The following is a 22,205-nucleotide window of genomic DNA, read 5'->3' on the forward strand; positions in this document are numbered from 1 at the left end:
GTAATAAACCTAATACACTTATCTTCATCAACTAACGGCTCTTGACTAGATTGATATTTTTGTGGACACTACTCATTCTGCCTTTCTTCACAGAGAATATTTCTACCTCTGAATCTCGGATCATGTTTTATTTGCTGGCACCTGTGCATGCAGACTCAAGAACACGTCTGCTAACTGGAAAGCTATCTTGTAAACCTTTTGGTTTAAGCTCTAAAAGTCAATCCACTTACATTCAAGCTGACTTAGGTCCAATGGAATGATAATTAATTTTGCAGTCAAACTATGCTAAAGTTTTGTCAGATGTTATTACACTTTGACATTTATAAGACAGTAATGAAGGAGTAGTATGAAATGCTTTTAGTGATCTAGTGAGATCTTCAATTAGTGGTCAGAAAAAATGGTTAGCTTCTGTCAACACCTACTTTACAGTAAAATTCAGAAATGTTCCTAATCACCTTTTTAGCCTGGGCTTTCTTCTTTGTATTTTGGTTTTCTTGCCTTTATCTTTGTTGCTACAAATAACAGTTTCGAACTCAGTCTTAATTCAACAGAAAAGAAAAACTTCATGGAATATTAAAGAATACACATCAGACTAACAATATATATGTACATAAGCAACTGTCCTCTATTAGCTTTTCATTTGGTGCTGGGCAAAAGCAGAAGGATTCTACTAGTCTGTTTGGGATATAATGTGAGAAAGAATTTGGGACTCTTAGTGTATTTTCTACTATCCTTTATTATTTAACATATGTAGGCTAAATAGTAATAACAAATAGATTCCTTTTATTTCAAACCAATGGATAAGTTGTCTGATGCCAAAGTAAAGCTCAAGCTATACATTTATTTTTAGTGCATTTCAGAAATAAAAATGCCACAATATTTTCTCCAAAAACTTCCATAATAAACACTGGATATAAAATTTCTGGGAGAGTAGCAAACACGGAAACTGAGAACTGAAAACCTTTCACAGTTTTTTGGCTTGTCTGACATTCCTCTAAACCTCAACTCTCCCCCATAACGACAAAAGAAAAGCAAAATATCCTTTCCAAGAAAATCTGTATTAGTGGTGATGTCTTCATTTCACTTTCCACACAGACACTACACTGTTTTCTGAATAACTGGACTTAATTAATTTCATAAAATATATTATTTCTTTTTACATTTCCCATACACTTTAATAAAAAGACAGTACCAGTATGGAAATGTATCTAATAAATTTTTTTCAGTATACTGGTATTACATCTATTGACAGAATTTGTCTTTGAGTAAGGGAATCTAAAGCAGATCATAACAAAAATGGACTAAAAGAAAGACCTTACAATCTGCTGTCATTTGTTCTGTCATCTCTATAAAGTTAATGGTTTGGAAAAGTGGTCAGCCTTTGGAACCAAAGTTGATATTTAATTGAAAGGAAATGCTTTTTTAATTGTAATTTCTCCCCCCACCCCCGCACCTCTGTAATATCTTTAGTTTTTAAAAAATACTGGCATGAATGTGAAAAAAGAACCAGGAAGCTAACATGAGGGCCCATGTTCCTCTGCTTGTTAGTAATAAACATTTAGATAAATATTTGAGATGAATAAAAACGTTCCTTTCCATGTGCTATAAAGGAAATCACACTGAAGGGAAGATATGTACATTTTCTCAAAAATTCTTAATTTTGTCAGAAAGAACAATTTGGAGGAATAACATGGTGACTGGGCTACTTCTATTTCTTAAATGACCACATTTACGAAATAGTAGCAACAGTCCTCTTAATGATCTTATGATAAGGAATAACACGACACATTGATAAGGATGAATGTATTCAAATGAAGAAATATGAAATTAGCTGGATCAGTTTCACGTCCAATAAAATGGTAGCTCACTACTGTTTTGGTATAATAGTCATGAAAAATTTATTTAAGGCCTTTTCCAAAAGCCATAGCAATACAGGAAGCAAATTTTCTTTTAGTTGGTCAGAAATGAGAAAAAGTTTAAAAGAAAATCCTTGTGGAAGTCTTACTGTAATTCTGTTATGAAGTTATTATGATGCCAAGTACTTGTGCCTTGTTGTTAAGGTGCTTTTACTCTATACCCTGTAGTCTACCATTTGTAAACACATCTTTTTGATGTTTCTGCCAACATCCTGGCAACAAAGCAGTGCAATTTCAAATGAGCTAATTAACTTAATTGTTGATGAAGCATGAAACAGTTCATTCACCCTGTTAGCTGCTCCATGACAACATAAGAGTCTGAGCCTGTGAAGTTACTCATCTCCATAAACCTATCTGTAGCTCTCTGTTTAGATCTCTTGTATGGCAGAATTGTGCGTGGAAAATGTTTCATAAAAGATGCATATTCTTATTTGAAAAGGAACCTCTTAAAATTAAACAAAATTACCACCGTATGAAGAAATTAAGGACACACAAAGTTTTGATTTTAAGCTAGAGAAGCCATAGAATTTATCATACAACTATACAGCCATGGGTGTTTCGCTCTGATCCTGAGGGCAACAAGTAACAAAGGTAGATGAAATACAATTATTTCTGAAAACTTTGGTTCCTATTAAATTTCATCTTTTCATTCTTATTGTTCAATAAATATGTCAAATATCATTATTTAAAGGAAGTAATCTCAAGTTTGCGATTAAAAAAAATAACCCTGTAAAATATCGGGTTGAGATGTGGATATATTACATGACGCCTCATGTAATTTTACTTAAAATTTTTATTAAAAACTTGAAATTTAAGTGAATCCTGCACACGTCTCCCAATTATTAATGGCACTATTACAGTAGGGTACTATTTTTCATTCTTTAAAAAACCCCTATCGAATGACTTGTAAAATATTTTGATGGAAAGGTAAAGACGGACAGTCGCCTTCGTAGCCTGACTTTGGTCATGCACTTGTTGGAACACACAGAAAACTCAGAGGGGGCTTATGATGGACCTTTACTTCCCCCTTTCAGCTTTCTCTTGTTTATTTTCAACAGTGCGCTTGAAACTCCCCCAGAACCCACCCCCTTCCCTAAAAAAGGTACGAAACCTACTTTAAAAACTGTCCAAAATCTTCACAAATGCTTTCACAGCCTGGCCATTTGCAAACTCCATGGCCGTACAGAGTGTGAGAAGCCCCAGTCTCCTCGTGTGACGAGCTGTAGCAAAAGAACACGGCGTCAGAGTCATCTCAAAAAGCCATAATCGTTGCAGGCTGCTAGCGCCTGTCAGGTTACGATCAGTGACAAACAGGTCAAAACAGGTCAATTCAGCTCAGAGCAGTCAGAAAAATTTAATCGTTCTATTGAATAGTTCAACTGCCAAGGCTAGATGATGTTCCAATTAGAGGAGAAATAGAGCCAAAGATGACTGTTAATAAAGGATGAAAAACTAAGAGGACTGTATAATATCATATGCTAATCTTGCCATATGACCTTAATGTAACATTTACCTCTAAATAAAAAATATATATATTCACATGTGGTCAAGTGAAATAAACCTGTGTTTTTAAGAAGGTAACAGGACATCCACCATAAGATTTTTGAAATGCGCTTTTTAAAGAAGATATGGACCTTTAGGATCATTTAAATTGTTTAATATTTATGTTTGAGCCATAGTTACTAGTTACTGCTGATTTTAAAAAATCTACTTTGGAACAGTATTCATTAGCTATATCCTTCTATAATTACCAAAGACTTTTGATAAGTGAGTATTATATCAGATGGAGAGAGCCTAGAAAAATCAACCAACTTCTGCAGTATATAACCATCAAATTATCTCAATTAAAACAATAGCATGAAAGCATTCAGAAGCATACCGTTTGTTAACGATGAAAACTAACAAGAAAAATTTTTCATGATACTCAAATGAAGACCAGAAACACCACCAAACTACAGCATTCTATTTTAAAGTGTACTGTAATTAAATATAGGTTTCTTAAAAAAAAATTCTTTGTGAGAAAGAATTTGTTACAGCTAGGCAGACATTCATATTACATAAGAGAATACTATCAACCCACTACACTCCAATGTGAAGTTTAGAGCAAAATACCATAGGAGCCTGAGTCACTCTGTTAAGAAACCCTACATTTATGTTTCATCCTTTAAAAATATAGTTTTTATGTTAAGCAATATTCTAGCTTACATATTTTACATAAATTGCTTTAAAGGACTTGATTAGAGAGAGCTACATGCTTGAAACAGGGGCAGTAAATGGACAAGAGCACCTGGGTTCTCCTTTTATAAAGGCAGTTTTTACACAAGTAAAATAAAACAAGAGGTTGAAAATTATCTAACATAATGTACTCAATGTTGGTAACTGAAATCAAGTAATTTTTCCCTATGAATTTTGAGTCAAATTTACTCAGAGTTAGCATCATAAGTTTATTTTTTATGTAATTGCAACTTCCCTCATGCTCCAATAATAATAATAATAATAATAATAATAATAATAATAATGTATACCAGATATTCTGTCTTCTGGTTTATTATGCCTGTAATTGTACCCTCATGTATATGGATTCTCTGATATCTATGGACATGTTCTTAAACATATATTAAGTACGTGTTTTTAAACATTTGCTAAGGGGGATATGTATGCATCTTTAGTTATTTGAAAGGGGTTCTTAAGTTTAAAAATGGTAAAATGTTCTCATTTCAGCAATCCGGCTCATCAAAACAGATTAGCCATAAAAATATGTCGATACAGTAATTCCATATGCACTTAATAAAAAATAACTTTCTTCAGGCCAATTCCCCACCAAATCCATCAAATCCCTGGTATTTGAGCTACTTTCTGTAATGAAAATAATATATAAGGTAAATAACCTAAAGGTTTTTATTTAATTTGTTTTACACATTTTTCCCCTGTTAAGTACAGATCATAATCCTCAGTTGTATGAATGGTGGAAGGAGAGGTTGGCGACAGATAAATATAGAACAAATCTCATGAGATTTACCTGTCCCGCCTTGCACTTAGAACTGAAGACTGTCCATTCACTATGGAATGATGGGTTATTGGTGGTGACGCTTTGGAAGTGGTGGAGGAGGTAGTCGAGGAGGAATTGTTAGTAGTGAGGTCTAGCCCTCCATGTTTAATGCCATTGTCTTCCATACTGTGAACTCCAGTCACTTCTTTCCATAACTGCTGAATCTCAGCAGGACTTAAGCCAGCTACAAAACGAAAGAAAGCCCCACTAATATAACAAGGTAAAGTTCATATAATGAGCTTAGTGTTATTACTGGATTAATGCCAACAACAAAAGTGATGTTACCAGCATAATTAATATACAATAGTAGTTCACTTTACACCATCAGCACCATAGCCTTTCTCATGAATAATCAGTTATTTGTTAAAGACTACCATTTTGGGAATACTACTGGGAATAATAGTATTGAAACTATCAAGGATTAATGGAAGAAGCCAGCAAGTTCTACTTGAAAGTTAAACTATTTAACAGAAGCTTTTACTTATTGCTAGTGTTAAGTTTTTATCAGTAAGGAAATGAAAAAGAAATAGATTTTGAAATGAGATATATCAAAAGAAATGAAAAGAAAAAAAGAAGTAAGGAGGGTAAACAAAAAATTTGTCAGGGAAAAAAAAATGTCAGGGAAAAACAGTAAACATCCAACTCAGAAAAAGAATACATTTGACAATTAACTTTGACAAAGTTACTTTGCTCTTTCTCAGACAGACAAACAAAATAATTGAGTTTCATTTGGAGGTCCTAAATAAGCCAATGTTCTTACCTCCATGGACCAATTAAACAGGTAATATGAAAACTTCATTTTATGGACGATAGAATAAATGAGTACCCATTTTAAACAATGCCCTGTTTCAGATCATGGAAATTTACCAGATATATGAAGAATGAAAACAGAAAATCAAGGCATTTTAGCTTTTAACTCTAATTCCGAAATAAGGAATTGAGAGATTACTGTTTACTTATTATAAGTCAAATATATAACAGTACTTATATATGCCAAGTACTATGCCTTCACGGATTCTTTCCATACCTTATGCTCCTTAATCTTCACTAAATCCAATGAGTTCATAACTGTATTTCAATCAGTTCATGGATAACAAAGCAAAGTGAGGGAGAGGTTCAAAAATGTATCCAAGGTCACAAAGCTTCTATGTGGTAAAGCTTTGATTTAAATCCAGGCAGTTTTATTCGAATGCCTTTTTTCTTAAAATATTACATTAAAAATATGAAAACTATTGAATAAAGATATACAGGAGGAAAGGCAGTTGTAACTATGGTTGCTATCACTTATTGACCATCTGCTGTAGTCTGATGCTTTACATTCATAATCTCAATTAACTTCACTTGAAGCTAGGAATCATTCTACTTGACAGATGAGGGCATGGCATGGAGGTCTAAAAAGATGAAATATGTTACCAAATCACTATGCTCACAACTGGTGGACAGAATTCAAACTTAACGCACTGCTGCTCCAAAATCTAGGTTCTGCATATGTTACGTGCATCTGCAACATCTAACACAAGGACGGAAGTACTAATCCAATACCCCCACTCCCACAACCCAGCACACATCTACATCAGATGCTACGGTGATGCCGATCAATCAAGAGGTGTGGGGGAAGGGAGCAGGATCGAACAGGCAGGGGAAACTAGGGGAAGATAACAGAACATGATGTCAAGCAGAGTCAGCCTGCTCGCCCCTCCCCCTGCAACTAGGAAAACCATCAATCTAGACATAGTAGTAAGTAGCCCAAAGTGACAGAAGAATTCTCACTGCTCCAAACATAACTTCTGGTCAAATTATTCATCACAGTGGTAACCTTAAACTGCTATGCCTATCACAATTTCTTACAGATAGTTTTACTGAAAACTATCATTTTGGTGATTCTGGCTCCTGAAGATTTTAAAACAGCCTAAGACTGAAGAAAAGACTGGATAACTCAGGTTTCCAGTTATTTAAAACTATTTTTTTTTCTACATAAAAGAGGATGGTTTAATAAACTAAGGTATTACTCTGGTTATATGGGACATAATTTCTATAGAAACATCATTAATTATTGCTTTAACCCAGGATTCTGAAACTTACCTGACTGTAACTTTTTGATTACCTGTCTGTATGAATTAGGTGTCCTAACAGCAAAACTCTATTAACCAATCCTTTTACATCACAGCTTTTACACATCTTCTGCATGCGAGCCCTCACCACCTCACTCTGCCTCTCTGCTCCACTGTCCACTCTTGCCTGGTGTGCAGTTACCCCTTCCTGTCTTCCTGCTTTCCCCTTGCCTTGCTATAATTTACTTCTCGTCATATATCAGCCAAAATCTATCTCTTTAAATGTAAATTAGGCAATGGCATTTTCCAGACAAAGCCTCCAATGGCTTTCCAGAACACTTAGAAAAAAACACAAGGAAAGAAAGGGAACACATAACAACAAAAAACCCTACTATGGCCTGTGAGGTGCTGGCATTTATTATCTGGGTCTTGCCTGCCTCTCTGACCTCATCTATTGCTCACTCTGTACATTTTGCTCTGTTATACTTTCTTCTGCATCTTAAAGGCAGTAAATATTTGCTCCCTTTCCAGCTTTTGCTCTGGCTGTTCCCACAGCACGGGCGATTTTGGTTATAGATCTCCTCATGACTTCCTCACTTCACTCAGATGATTCAAGGCTCACCTCCTCTGAGAGGTCTTAGACCATGCTTTCAACTACTGCCCCTCCCCACCTTGCCTTCTAACATTCTCTGTCACCTCACTCTGCTTTCTTTTTCCTAAGAGCGTTGTCAGTCTCTGAAACTAGAATATTTATCTGTTTTACTCGTTATCATCAGTCTCCCTCTTCTGCAATTTAAACTTAAAATGGTAAGAGTAGGGATTTCTTATTTTACTTATCTATCTCCAGTGCCTAGAAGAGTGCCTGGTATGTGTTCAATAAATAGTAGTTGATTTAGTTGATTATAACAGATTCATAGAGTTTTTGTAGGCATTTTGGTTTTCACATGGAAGTTCTGTGGCTCTTGCGGGGCATACTATTTATGAGTACTTGCTATCCTGTAAGGCCAATATCTAAAGAATTATAAACTAGTTGATTCTAAAGATCGAGTGGCTGATAAAATTTTATACCTTGGCTAAAGACTCTTAGATGTTTTTAGAGACTATATCAGTGAGAGATGTTATTAATAATTCAGTTTTTGAATTTTATTAATAATTTAGTTAACCTAAGTATCCACTTACCTTTTAAAAAGCAGACTTCTATTATACTATTCATGTGTATGGAAAATTAGTGGTATCAGCATGATATCACAATGATATGGCAACAAATACTAAGCACATAGATGTTTGATGAATAAATAACCTATTCGTTATCCAAATAATGATTCTTAATTAAACGAGGAAGGAAGTGGTTTTTAAATATTACAGATAAGGGGCAGAGAATAGATGATGTCAAAAAGAGACTCCTGTTAGTAGAAGTGGTTCCCCAAAGTGTCTGCATATTAGACTCACTTGGGGACATTTTAAAATTTCCAATGCCCTGACCACAGCCCAAACCAATTAAATCACAATTTCTGGAGGTAGGACACAGGTATCAGTCTGTTTCTGAAGCTCCACCGATGATTCCAACGTGCAGACAATTTTGGAGGAAAAATTTTAAAAGCAAACTGTCATATTGCTCATGAACAGAGTTTTCACACCTACAATTTACTTAGCTCTTTTCCATGGATACAAAACGATGAATATGAAACAACCAGCCAATCCGTTTTGTACAATTTTGAAAGTTTCATGAGTTTTGAAGTTTTGAGGTTTGCGAAAATTAACCTATTTTCAGGCAGTAATGTAACACATTCAATACTTCCTAAACTGTGTTCTATGCGACAGTAGTCATCTGAACACTTCTAATCAGAGATCTAAGAGATCTCTGGTCTCTATCTTGGAGGCTTATGATTAATGTTAACATATACATCAGTTCCATGATGTCTAGAAACAAAAGAAACCCTTGAGTCTCTTCTTTAACTCTTTGTTTTACAAATCCATTTGAGGATAAAAAGGAAAAAAAACACAACAAACTCTTTTTACAATTGCATTAATTTATTTCAGTTTTAAATAACGGGTGTGGGCTTAGGATTCATCAGGTGCTCTCCAGCCCTCCCATGAACTGCAGGCTGCCTGTTTATAAACTTAAGACTTTTTCCAAAATTAGCTTAGTTCAAAACTAAGCTTCTATTTATGCAGCCCCTTGGAACCCAACTCACTGCTCCAGTAGGTTCCTTTGTCTCTGTTTTGTTAGAAATTTACATGGTACTTCTGATATGCCAGTCACTTTTCTGCATGCTTCAGGTCTAATCTAATACCCTGAGCTACTATTATTCTCCCTATTTTAGAGATGAGGACACTGAGGAACAGGAAAGTTGAGTAACTAGCTCTAGAGCTAATGCACGGCAAAGCTCCTCACCTTTGTAGGTCATTGCCCACATAACCCTTTTTCAGGACTCCTTCCCTGGCCACCCTGTCTACAAGTTCAACCCCTACCGTTTCTAAGGTTTCTTTATTTTTTCCTATCCTGACTTAAAAAAAGAAAAAAAAAATTCCCATAGCACTTAGTACTATACATTTTACTTAATTTGAAATCTAAGTTCTGTGATGGCAGGGATTTTTGCCTGTCCTCTTGACTGCTTTGTCCCCAGTGCCTCTAGGAGTGCTTACAGTGAGTGAAAGCTCAATGTGTATTACTTAAAAGAGTTGTTCAATGACCAGAACAGTAGCAGTGCATAATCTGGGAATCAGTGGACTAGACCATCACAGAATAATAGTCAATTTAAAATTTCAAGTAGGGGCGCCTGGGTGGCGCAGTCGGTTGAGCGTCCGACTTCAGCCAGGTCACGATCTCACGGTCCGTGAGTTCGAGCCCTGCGTCGGGCTCTGGGCTGATGGCTCAGAGCCTGGAGCCTGTTTCCGATTCTGTGTCTCCCTCTCTCTCTGCCCCTCCCCCGTTCATGCTCTGTCTCTCTCTGTCCCCAAAATAAATAAACGTTGAAAAAAAAAATTAAAAAAAAAATCCCAAGTAAAGAGTATTCAGTTTTCTTAGTAACTTATTTCAAGGATACATACATAACAATACTAGCACCAAAAAGTTGTATGATTATGCAATTTTAAAATTCCATGACCACAAAAAAATCAAGAAATGATGATGGATGATGGCTTGGACTGGCTCTCGTTCACTGCCAGTACTACAAATAAGCATTAAAAGGTTTGTTTTTCTAGGAGTTGAATGAATAAGTTGATGAATTCCTAATCAAATTGCATGTAATACCACAGGTAAAACAATTAAATAATATTCCTTAATCCTAGATTCATAGTTTGTGGAGTATCTATTGGGTGAAAACCGCTGTGCTAAGAATTAATTAAAATTTGGTAATTCATATCTAGATTATACAGTCTTGGAGCACACAAGATTTAAAAATTCCAATATTTTACTTATTGGTAAAAATTACATTAGCAGCTTTTTCACACAAAAATAATGTCTTTTCATTTTTTATGTCCAGTAATTAATTTTTAATGTTAAATAATTTTATACATTATGATGTAAAGTAAGTCTACTGTGATTTTTTTAAATTAACTTATTTAATAGTACTCTGCTTATTTTCTAGAGTTACTTATAAGTAAAAGCAATAAAAGCAAATTTTGTAGAAGTATTTGTATCATTCACATATTTTATTGAACTAATTTGATATTTAGTAATTTGAATTCTTGAACTATTATCATGTAATTTTCACTTTCATCTTAAATTTTACATTAAAAAAAGTAGTATATGCACATGGCCAAAATAACAGAATCATAGAGAAGGTTATACATTGCAAAATCGAATTTCCCGAACCAGACCTGACTTCACGGTTCCTAGTTCTCTCCACAGGCAACCGTCATTCTGGTTTCTGGGCTATCCTTCAGAGACCTGTGTTCATTTATAATTTGCCAGACCTAACATATTATGGATTTATATTTGACTGGGGGCCTACTTTAACCTGTAGGTATAGTGCCCATCTTTAAAATGTATGTTTAATGAGAAGTGTACTGAATACATATTTTGCCCAAAAGCTGAATTACAAGGAGCAAAATAGCTATTTGGCTAAAACTGAGACCAAAGGCAAATATCACCACAAAGAAGGAACTTCTGGGATACCAGAATACAGGGTATATATATTATATATATATATATATATATAATATATATAATATATAATATATATATAATATATACACACACACATATATTTATATTTACATATTATTTATATTTACATTTATATATACAATCATACTATGATTTCACTATTAAAATTTTTAGAGGAGGCAGTTTTTAAGCTTGTGATTTATTTTACAAAACAGTAATTTCTCAGCTTTCCTCACCATGGAACTTTAATGGGTCAAAGTTGACATTCTGCTTTTGAGTCTTCCTTCAAGATACAAAGAGCTGACAAAAAGAACTTTAAAAAGACTTATGGCGTAAATGGAAATAAATTCATTTTAATGTATGCATGCTGGTATATGAAACAATTCTGTGACAATTAGAATTATGATATAATTTAATATATCATTACTTACATTTCCTCAAAAATTAACACGCCTAATATTTCTCTATGTATTTAACTTGTTGTGAGTTACTTTTTATACATAAAATTAATAGCATTCATAGTTAACTTTGCAAAGTTTTATTCCTGCAATCATAAATGTACATCTAAACTTCAGCTTACTGATGGAGCTTTAGCATGTAAAACCCCAAAGGAGTTTCCCCTCCAAGTTACAAATTAAAGACTGACTGGTATTTAAAAGGAAATACTAAGATGGTAACAATAATTCTGCACCACATGCCTTGTCCATATTGCGGTGCTGTTACCCTGATTAGATACAAAGGTGATCTATGCAAGCACATGATTACAGGTTAGGCAAAAAAATCAAGATGCCAGAAGTGATGCTGAAGTATGCATTTGGCTACTTATTTATTTATTTTAGAAAGACAGCGAGTGGAGGAGAGGGTGTGAGAGAGAGACAGAGAGACAGAGAGAGAGAGAGAGAGAGAGAGAGAATCTTAAGCAGGCTCCATGTTGAGCATGCAGCCCAATGTGGGGCTTGATCCCCCACCCTGGAATCATGACCTGAGCCAAAAGGAGCAGGATAAAGAGTAGGATGCTCAACCGACTGAGCTTTGACTATTTAGATTTCCATAATCAGAGAATGAGTCAAAGCCAAATACCTGATTTTGACTGAATACTCATCCTAACGACAAACTTCAGCACATTCCTAACTCAGCATAAAGGACATTCTTATACTTAGAAAGATTTCACTTTATTATTCAACAGTTCTTTCATTCCAAACTCATCTAGTTCTAGAAGGTGTTAGTTCAAAATAGTGCTGGCTAGATATTCTAGCATTTTCTGTTTGGTCTTTCAGATTGGTAACAAAAGTGTTATATTTTAAATAGCTTTTATAAATTTAAAAACATGTAGAATGTTGGAATGAAATAAAGTTTTTGCCACATATATTTTAGTCTCCACAGTCATAGTAAGTCTGTGAATATATTGTGTACTGGAATACACTGACTTCTATATCATGTCAAAAACATGAGAAGTGCACGCACAATAATTTCCTATCTTCTAACCTGGAGACAATGGTACTGGGTCATGAAAATGTGTCACTAAATAATTACCAGCTGACATACAAACTGTACTATCTATGGAGTAAATAGCTTCATAATCAGTGTTTTATTTGATATTGATTTACAGATCCATCCTTTTTTTATTTGACTTCTGTATACCTACAGTCACTCTATGTATGATTTTTATTTATTTATTTTTAAATGTTTATTTATTTATTTTTGAGAGAGAGAGAACAGGGGCGGAACAGAGAGAGAGGGAGACAGTATCTGAAGCAGGCTCCAGCCTCCCAGCTGTCAGTGCAGAGCCCAATGTGGGGCTCGAACCCATGAACTGTGAGATCATGATCTGAGCCAAAGTTGGATGCTTAACCAACTGAGCCACCCAGGTGTCCCCATATATGCTTTTAGAGATGATAACTTAATTGCCTAATTTACATCAAAATCCAACAATATAGTAATATTCATGGTGACTTTAAATACTTAATATTTAAAATAATTTAAAGTGATATATTATGTCATTTTGTAACATAGAGAAAAATGTTGACCCATCTCCCACTCCTATCAAAATTATTATAATTTTGTTACTTCTGTCTCATTCTCATACACTTATTTTATATATGGTTGAAGAAGTTGGAACTTTAAAAAGTAGCCTGAGGAAGCTGTGTTAAATCATGGGGGTAAATACTTCAAATATGGCATATTTTTAAAGATCATCATTGTGTATAAATAAATCCTACTTGGTGTTCCTGTGGTTATCATTCATGGCCAATCCATCAGCCAACCAAAAACGTGGTGCAAAGTGAACTGGGAAACTGACAATGAAAATATTTAAAATATTTTTATCTGAAATAACCAAGGGTTAAGGCAGAAATAATTCAAGGCTTCCATTGTCTAACAATGACTTCTTTTCTTTCTCCCATTCAGTTTTGGGATCCCAGCACCACCCCATGAAGTTCTATTCCTCTGCTGTGGCTGGTTTATCTGACACATTCTGTCTGTGTTTGGCTGATGAGTCTCCGCAGTGGCACTTTTCACACTTAGTCATCTAAGCGGTGAAAAACACAATATGACTTGCATGTATTTTGTTTAAAATATAAATATTCTGCTCAAACCCAGATGTGCTTGCAGATTTATTTCATTTTCCTCAATGTTCTCTATCTCGTGTGTGTAATCTCTCACATATTTAATGGAGAGTACAAATAGAAGAAAAGGAAAAAAAAATCTATTTTAAAAAAGCTCAGAAATTAGAGTAAATTTTCATTTGAAAATCATTAAAATCGTTGTATCATAATAAATTTCTTTTTTCAGCAAGATTTTGTATGTTTGCCTTGGAAGAATGTAGTTTAACAAATATATCGCACATAGACTATATTTTACTTCTGTGGACTTCTGAGACTGAGTGTGAGCAAGGGAGGGATAGAGAGACAGGAGACACAGAATCCGAAGCAGGCTCCAGGCTCGGAGCTGTCAGCATAGAGCCCAACGCAGGGCCCTAACTCACAGCCCATGACCCGAGCTGAAGTCAGACACTTAACTGACTGAGCCACCCAGGCGTCCCTCTGTGAGCATCTATTTTAAACTTTCTTGAAATGTTTATTTCAATGGTTTTACTCAAAATCATGGTAGACCTTGCTTCTCTCTATTGAGGAGAATCTTATATCATTAGATCTTAAACACAGATTTTATGTAAATTTTACTGAAAAAAAAAACAATGGTATAAATTTATTGCTTCGGTTTTAGTGTAGTTTCTACCAAAGAAATCCATGTTTATATTGAATTAATTTGTACATACCTTTCTTTTTTTTAAAAACCTTATTTCTTCATTGGTCCTCAAATTATATTTATTTTTTCAAAGAACATAGTTAGTGAATAGAACATTCATTGCTATGGTGACACCATGGTTTATTTCAATTCTCTTTGGAATGGTCTAGAAAAGTGGGTTTATGGCCTTGTTTTTCTTCCACTATTTAATCTTTACCTTTTTTGATTTCCTAGGAGTGATTCAATCAGGTGAATCAGAAGATCTGAAATCAAGGGAAAGAGGGAATTCTAGGGAAAATATGCCATTGTGATAGTAATTTGATAAAAAAAAAAAGTGAACAACATTTACTGTAATATTTTATTTTATTTTACATCATTTTATTTTACTTTTAAAGTTTATTTATTTTGACAGGGAGAAAGGTTGAGAGAGAGAGAGAGAGAGAGAGAGAGAATGAGAGGTGGGGAAGGGCATAGAGGGGGTGGGAGAGAGAATCCCAAGTAGACTCCAGTGCAGAGCCTGATGTGGGGCTCAAACTCACGAACTATGATCATGACCTGAGTCAAAATCAAGAGTCGGACGTTCAACAGACTGAGCCACCCAGGTGCCCCTGCAATATTTTAAGTTTCATGTGCCAAAAACAAGATTATGTGTGTTTTAAAGATAGTTTTTTATTTGCCTAATTTTATTTTTTTTCTATTTAATTGTTCTTGATTTTATTCAGAATATCCTATTGAGTCAGAAAGATGAACATAAAATACTACAACGTGAGCCCCTTTGTAACAAATATAATTAGTCCATTTGGATTAAAGTTTGTTCCAACAAAATCCAAATGCAAATTAGAATATGCTTTTATGAAGTTTAATGATACATGACTTTTGCCTGTACCAGTAATTTTAGCACACAAGGAGTCATTTTGTTTACTATCATTGTTTTAAACTAAGAATGCTTTCCGTTTCCCAAAAGTTGAGTCAAATGATGAATATATACAATTGTATGATTTATAGTGTTGTATTATGGTACTATCTTCTTGTATTATCACAGTACATGCAAAGTTTTCTTATCCGAAAAATAAGGGGTGCCTGAGTGGCTCAGTCGGTTGAGCATCTGACTTTGGCTCAGGTCATGATCTGGCATTCATGGGTTTGAGCCCTACATAAGGCTCTGTGCTGACAGCTCGGAGCCTGGAGCCTGCTTTGGATTCTGTGTCTCCGTCTCTCTCTGCCCCTCCCCTGCTTGTGCTCTGTCTCTCTCTGTTTCTAAATAAAATAAAATAAAATAAAATAAATAAAATAAAATAAAATAAAATGGAAGAAAAATGAATAAGAATACAATTGGCAGCTTTTTGAAGCTGTAATTTACAATATATGCACAGGCAATATTACTTTAGAGAAAATAAGGTCAATATGGTCCCACGATTTAGATGGGATTCTACAAAGTGTAGCTTGGAATGGAATATTCTCTATAGGAATACATAAAGGCTCCTTTTTATACTTAAGAGTGTTAGCATGAAGATTAGGAACTTTTTGGAACTTCTATATTTTTGTTGATTTATTTTTATTTTAGAGAGAGAAGAGTGCGCAGGGAGGGGAGAGGGAGAGAGGGAAAGAGAGAATCCCAAGCGGGCTCCACACTTAGCATGTAGCTCAACACAGGGCTTGATCCCACAACTCTGGGATCATGACCTGAGCCAAAATCAAGAGCCTGGTCTTCAACTTGCCGAGCCAGACAGGCACCCTCTATCTTTTTTTTTTTTTTTTTTTTTTTTTAAATCAGTTTTCTACCCAAACTCCTATCAGCTCACCTTTGTTAAATGGAATGTTGTTAGCCTTCCCACTGATCCAATTCCCTGCAGGTAGGTCTTCAGTGTACATTCGATAGCGCCTAAACTGTGTTGCCCTTATAAATTATTTTCGGCTCTAAGACTAATAAGGACGCACTTAATATCTAACAAAACACTTGGAAGCAGTTTCACTACACACCTGAACTCAGTGTGTAGTAAAATCTCTGAGCCTCAAGAAAACGGGCCATGCAGCCATGGTAACGATCGTGTTTTAACAATAAACCTGAAGGTCATAAAAACAAAACTTCTCGAGGGATAAGGCAGACAGGGCATGAAATGGTAGAAAGTGCCACACGAGGAGTGAAGTGTGCACACTTTGTGTGTACCTTGAGGCAGCGACTGGACAGGAAGTGCCGCCTGGCCAGGTGGGATGGAGATGAGGCCCTGACGCTGAAGGCTGAGCAGGTGCTGCTGCTGCTGGAGTTGTTGCATCTGGAGAAGCTGCTGCTGGAAGACAAGCTGCTGGGCTGCCAACTGCTGCTGCTGCTGCTGCTGCTGGTGCAGAAAAGCCGGCCCCGTAAACAGCAGGGAACACATGGTCTGCACACAGCTCTCATACAGAGAAATGCACACGCTCCTTTCACTGCCCCGGTGAGTTTCTGAATGGGCATCCCATGGTCAACGTTCGAAAGCAGAATGTGAGCAAGTTCTAGATTTTCGGTTGCCTTTCTTTCAAATATTACACAGCAGCAGAGAACCAAGGAACTTGCATGAAAGAGTATGGAACGAGCTTTAGAAAAAGTATGCTACAACAAAGTGTCAGACTTTTAAAAAAAAAATTGGCTTATTGCAGATGATGATAATAAGTTTATCTATACTAAAAAAATAACACTTTATACTGACAGTCAACTTTAACAACACTCTTCTCTTTTTTTTTTTTTTTTTTCCAATTGAGTAAGTTTGATCTGCAGAGGCCCATGAATGTGGTCTCTGGTGATCTATTAGTAAACTGGATGTAGCCTTCATAGGACAGGCCTGTTAGCTCTCTCTCTTCCTCTCTTCTCTTGTTGGAATACATTAAAGGCAGAATTATGTGCAGGGCAAAAAAAAAAAAAAGTGCCCTTATTATAAGGAAAAGTATAACTTCCAATTTCGTGAGGCATTACAAGACAAACCAGAGTTCTCTGGACTCGGGAGGGTATGACGAGGCAGTCACAACTGCAGAGACAGACAAGCTGCTGGGGAAGACCTTTCCTTTTTAGTTTGGGGAAAAGAGAAACTTCTGATGCGCTCACTGGAAAACAGACTGCATAATGGAGCAAGTCATGTGGATTGCCCAGAGCCTCCGGAGAAATAAGGGAGCAATTTCTATTCTGTAGTTGATGGCTGTCTGAAATTCTATTCACAAATCCAAACAGAAACAAAGCCTCAGGAGGTCAAAACTGTTTCCTGTACGTTTGCATAATGGGCAGCTTGAAGACAACGGCTCTGATACCTGCTGATCAATTTAACTACTTCAACATGTTTTGTTTGTATTATGTTTATATTTGATGCAGTTTGCTGACAAGTGCAAGCTCGGCCTGAGAAGCCAGCTTGTCAGTTTGATTTATGAGCATATCAAACTGTAACTTTCTACTCGCCACTCCAAACCTACAGTAGCAGTTCATTAATCAGGGGCCCGTGACTTTGAAATCTGTGTTCCACCGGTTTCTCCCCTAGCCCCCCACCCCACCCCGCAACCACGGGCTACATTTGCATGCATGTTCTCTGAGCTGCACCACTGAGAAAAATAAGGTTCCCTCACCAACTTAGATTCTCGGTGAATACAAGATAATCAGTACTTTGTCCACCACAGAGCTTGCTCTTTGTACACTGTGATTCATTAGTGAACATTAGACGACAGACAGCAGCATTGGATTGTAACTCTCAAGTCCCATGCTACAAAAAAGGAGAGCAGGAGAGTTCTACTGTCACTGTTACTAAGCTGGGTAAAAATGTATCATAATGCATCTTTGACAGGAGAGCCTTGCGCTAGGAAGATCTCAGGCCGCCCTGGCCTGGAGGCACCCAGTCCCCACCTGGCACCGCTGCGCCCTGCCGGTGAGCCCGACGGCAGGTGGCTCCTACCTCTTTCGCCTGCTTGCCAGGATGCGGCGGCGGCGGGGGCGGCTGCTGCTGCTGCTGCTGTTGCTGCTGCTGCTGCTGCTGCTGTTGCTGCTGCTGCTGCTGCTGCTGCTGCTGTTGCTGCTGCTGCAAAAGCTGAAGATGTAACTGCTCTTGCTGTTTCTTGTAAAACTCTTGTAGTTGTTGCTGAATAAACCATTTTGACTTTAATAAATAAAGGCAAAAGTTTCATGTATTATAAATCTCCTAAACTCTTCTAGACTGGCATATGGTAGAGTATCCATTAAGGTTCACCTCCCAAGAACAACAAAAGATATGTAGTGGATGCAAGGAGACACATCTACATACATTTGTTTTTTCCAAGGCAGCTCTGAAATTTTCCAATCCAGAATCCAAAAAAAATCCTAAACAGGAGGGCATAGGAAACCTATATTCTAATGGGCCAGAACCAAATGAATACCCTAACTGATTACATCGGAAGTCCCACTGGGATATTCAAATAGGTTATATACTCTACCATTTATAAGAACCAAATATATGGCTACATAGAATCAGGTTGTTCAATTCTGATCGGGGAAGATATTTTAATCCATCAGACGTACAGAAGAATGTTAGACTTAGAAGTAGAAGCAACTGGCCTGTGGCCATCAGCCATAGGAGACAGCAAAGCGATCAAATCAGTAAGAATCTGGGTAAAGCACATTATTTTCTCTAGGTTAAGTAAGTCTACAACATAAAGTCCACTTTATACACACTCGAGGCCCAATAAGGTTCGTATTGGAAATGCTAGTTTTGTCACTAAAAAAAAGATAACTTTCATGGGTTAGTAACTTGGCTGCTTAACTTTGTTTTTATAAGTAGATATTCTCTATGCCTAAACACCAAGTATATTTTGGGAAAGAAAACGTAGGATGTTACCTTCCCTATCGCAACCAAATGGCCAGTTTAAATCTCATACTTCCACGAACATAAAGGAGTGCTGAAGTGTTAACGAGTTTTCAAAGCAAGAATTATCTAGAAGTCCCTTTGCACTCTTACTGGCAAGTGTACAAATCAAATGCTCCTAAGCATATGAATACTAAACTATTAATTTATTCCATGTTGAAGTTACGCCTCTCTCTGCTCTTACTGTAGACTTTGATGAATTTAAAAAGACCGAGGGATCTAAATTTTTTTGATGTAGTTCTGCAGTCACAATGCGGCATGTATGTTCTTGCATGCTGATCAGCTGTCCCTTCAAGCGGAGAGTGACCGGCAAACATGCCCACGGCACTGTCGTCAGAGGCGCACACGTGCGCCACATGCCAGGACACCAAAGCAGGTAACCCACATTACCTGCTGCAGCATGACTGCCTGCTGCTGCTGGAGGAGGGCTTGGAGCTGCTGAGGAGACAAGACTTGCTGCTGAAGAATCTGCTGCATTTGCTGAGGGGTGATCACCTGGGGAGTCATCATGGCCACCGACACAGGCACCTGGGCAGGGACAGAAAGAGAAGGGGTGATCATAACCAAACGTCTGCTCACCGACTTCACAGCTACAGGTCACCGCTAGTAAATCCTTTAGAAATGATGGCTCACTGTTTTGATATGATATCTGCATATTACTTAACTCTTTGAAAATACTATTAAAGTACCACAGCATGTAGACACTGGCCTCCCAGAGACATCAGATGCTATCTTTACGTTCCTTACTTACCTCACATGTATTACGCTAAGATGTTGGAGCTTTGACTAGCATCGTGAAAAACAAACAATTAAATGTCAGGGTTCTCAATACTTCCTAATCGATCATCGCACCGATGTCATAGTGTTATCAACGGAAAGCCTTTGGCAATGGTTTCAAGGTAGGATTATGATAAATAATAAAGATTAAACAATTTGAAAAGTATGCATATACATATCTGTTATCAAAGCTAGTAAAAAGAATGTATGTAGAATGTACTTACGCATAAAACAATCACCATCTTCAAAATTTTATGGATATATGTATATCAAATATATAAATATTAGAAAAATACGTATAGTAATATATATTACTTCACGAGTACATGTCTCAACTCATATAGGATGTATATACACATGTGTTTCCACAAAATAGCAACCCAGACAGGTCCTCTCAAAGAAAAAATCATAAGCCAAGTATTCTTCTCTAAACATTTTCTTGTTTCGAACTAGCTAAACTTATACTAGGGGGTCTGGAAGTCTAAAGATTATTCAAAGGTGATTCATTAAAATTAAAAAAAAAAGTATTTTTGCTTAAAATTGTCTTTCTTTTCAAGGTTCCGAGAATTATGGCGTCAAAAGGAAAAGCAAATAAGGAGGAAGAGAAAGAAACAGGAGAAAGTGGGGGAGGGGGCAAGGAAGATACAGAGTGAGAAAGAGCTAGAGAGGAAGTTCTAAGGAAAGAGAATGGCAGGAGGGATGAGCGGGACAAAACCTTGTATGAAAGCCTGTGGTAGATGGTCAGCCCGGCCACAGTCCTGCTGTTGGGGGGCGTTGCTTGTATTAACCAGCATGGAATCAAACAACTTGTCAACCTGCCCAGTTTGCAACCTTTGAAAAGGCAATCACTTTCTTTCCTAGAAAGAACAATCTACTTTTACTGTAAATAAAACCATGTATTTACATAAATACTGCTTTAGAACAAATTCATGGGACAACAATGTGTCTTTGAAACCAGAAAAAGATTAATAGACTATTTTAAATAGTCATTTTAACATAGTTCAAACTTTTCTGGCACTTCATGTTATAAGGAAAGGAGAAATCAATAATGAAAAAGAAGGGAGGAGAGAAAAAATAAAAGAAACCTGGGGTGGATAAAGTACCCACCCCCAAACACAAACACTTCATATTTAATACTAAGAAATAATTTTGTCTTGTCTATCCCGTGCTGATATCTCAAAACATGGATTGATTAGATCTAGTTTTATGACAAAAAAGAAGCACATTGTGATGGGAAAAAACTCAGTGATTATCTGAGTATTTCTGGATTATTTTAGAACATACTGACATGTTATAGGTTACTACATTTGAATTTATCATAATAAAAGGCATTCTGAAATGTGTGCTATAAAATTAATTGACCCAATGGGTTGCCCAAGTGTTTAGTTTTTAAAACCTGAGTGGCCAGTTTACTTAACTGTTTATTTCTCAATAAACAAATATAATGGTTAGGTAAGTAGTTTAAAAAAAAAACCTACCACAAAGATGACTTTTCTTCCACCAATTATTTACCTCCTACTATCTCTAAATAACAAGGAATCAAACGAAAATTAAGAGTCAGGGTAAGACAGAAATGTTAAGCTTCAAAAAGGCTGCCAATCCAGATAGACAAAAAGACAGACAGATACTACACATATATAGACAGATACCACATATATGTAGATAGATATTATGTATATGTAGATGGACAAATACATATAGATATACATACACATAGATATATACCTTATATAAATTCAATCATGTGATAAAAACTTGCCACACTTCTCTCATCGAAGCCCTGTATCACTTTTTAGCATATGGAGAGCTTTCACTTAATTATCTCTACATCTGGGGCCCCTGGGTGGCTCAGTCAGTTGAATGACCTAGTCTTGATTTCAGCTCAGGTTGTGATCTCACGATTCATGGGAATCAAGCCCCACATCAGTCTCCACACTGACAGCACGGATGCTACTTGGGATTCCCTCTCTCCTCTCTTCCTGTCTCCCTCTCTCTCAAAAAATAAACTTAAAGATTATCTCTATATCTATAATGAAATGTACTTCATATGTGACTGATATCAAATGCACTTTTTGAGAAAAGTTTTATGAATGGAGGACCTTCATAATATACTGCAAGTTAGAGTTAGATTTAAGCTTATACAAACTGTAGGACTCTTTAAAACACACACACACACACACACACACACACACACACACACACACACAC

At 36.3% G+C, this 22,205-nt stretch overlaps 1 protein-coding gene across 9 annotated transcripts in view; it reads right to left on the reverse strand.

Moving 5' to 3' along the window:
- Positions 1-22,205, reverse strand: part of FOXP2 (forkhead box P2) — a 569,876-nt gene that overhangs the window by 49,766 nt on the left and 497,905 nt on the right. For 7 of the 9 annotated variants that reach the window (XM_040472192.1, XM_040472186.1, XM_040472187.1 and 4 more), the window contains 5 exons: positions 19,611-19,748; positions 18,279-18,479; positions 16,538-16,706; positions 4,936-5,149; positions 3,032-3,136 (listed from right to left, as the gene is read on the reverse strand). In XM_040472192.1, the coding sequence (XP_040328126.1) occupies positions 3,032-3,136; positions 4,936-5,149; positions 16,538-16,706; positions 18,279-18,479; positions 19,611-19,748 (827 nt within the window). The remainder of the gene's footprint in view (positions 1-3,031; positions 3,137-4,935; positions 5,150-16,537; positions 16,707-18,278; positions 18,480-19,610; positions 19,749-22,205) is intronic. The other 2 variants (XM_040472193.1, XM_040472191.1) reach the window with 1 other exon arrangement.

The sequence above is a fragment of the Herpailurus yagouaroundi genome, unplaced genomic scaffold (genome assembly GCF_014898765.1).
Source record: "Herpailurus yagouaroundi ecotype Mexico unplaced genomic scaffold, PumYag 100, whole genome shotgun sequence".
Lineage (NCBI taxonomy): Eukaryota > Metazoa > Chordata > Mammalia > Carnivora > Felidae > Herpailurus > Herpailurus yagouaroundi.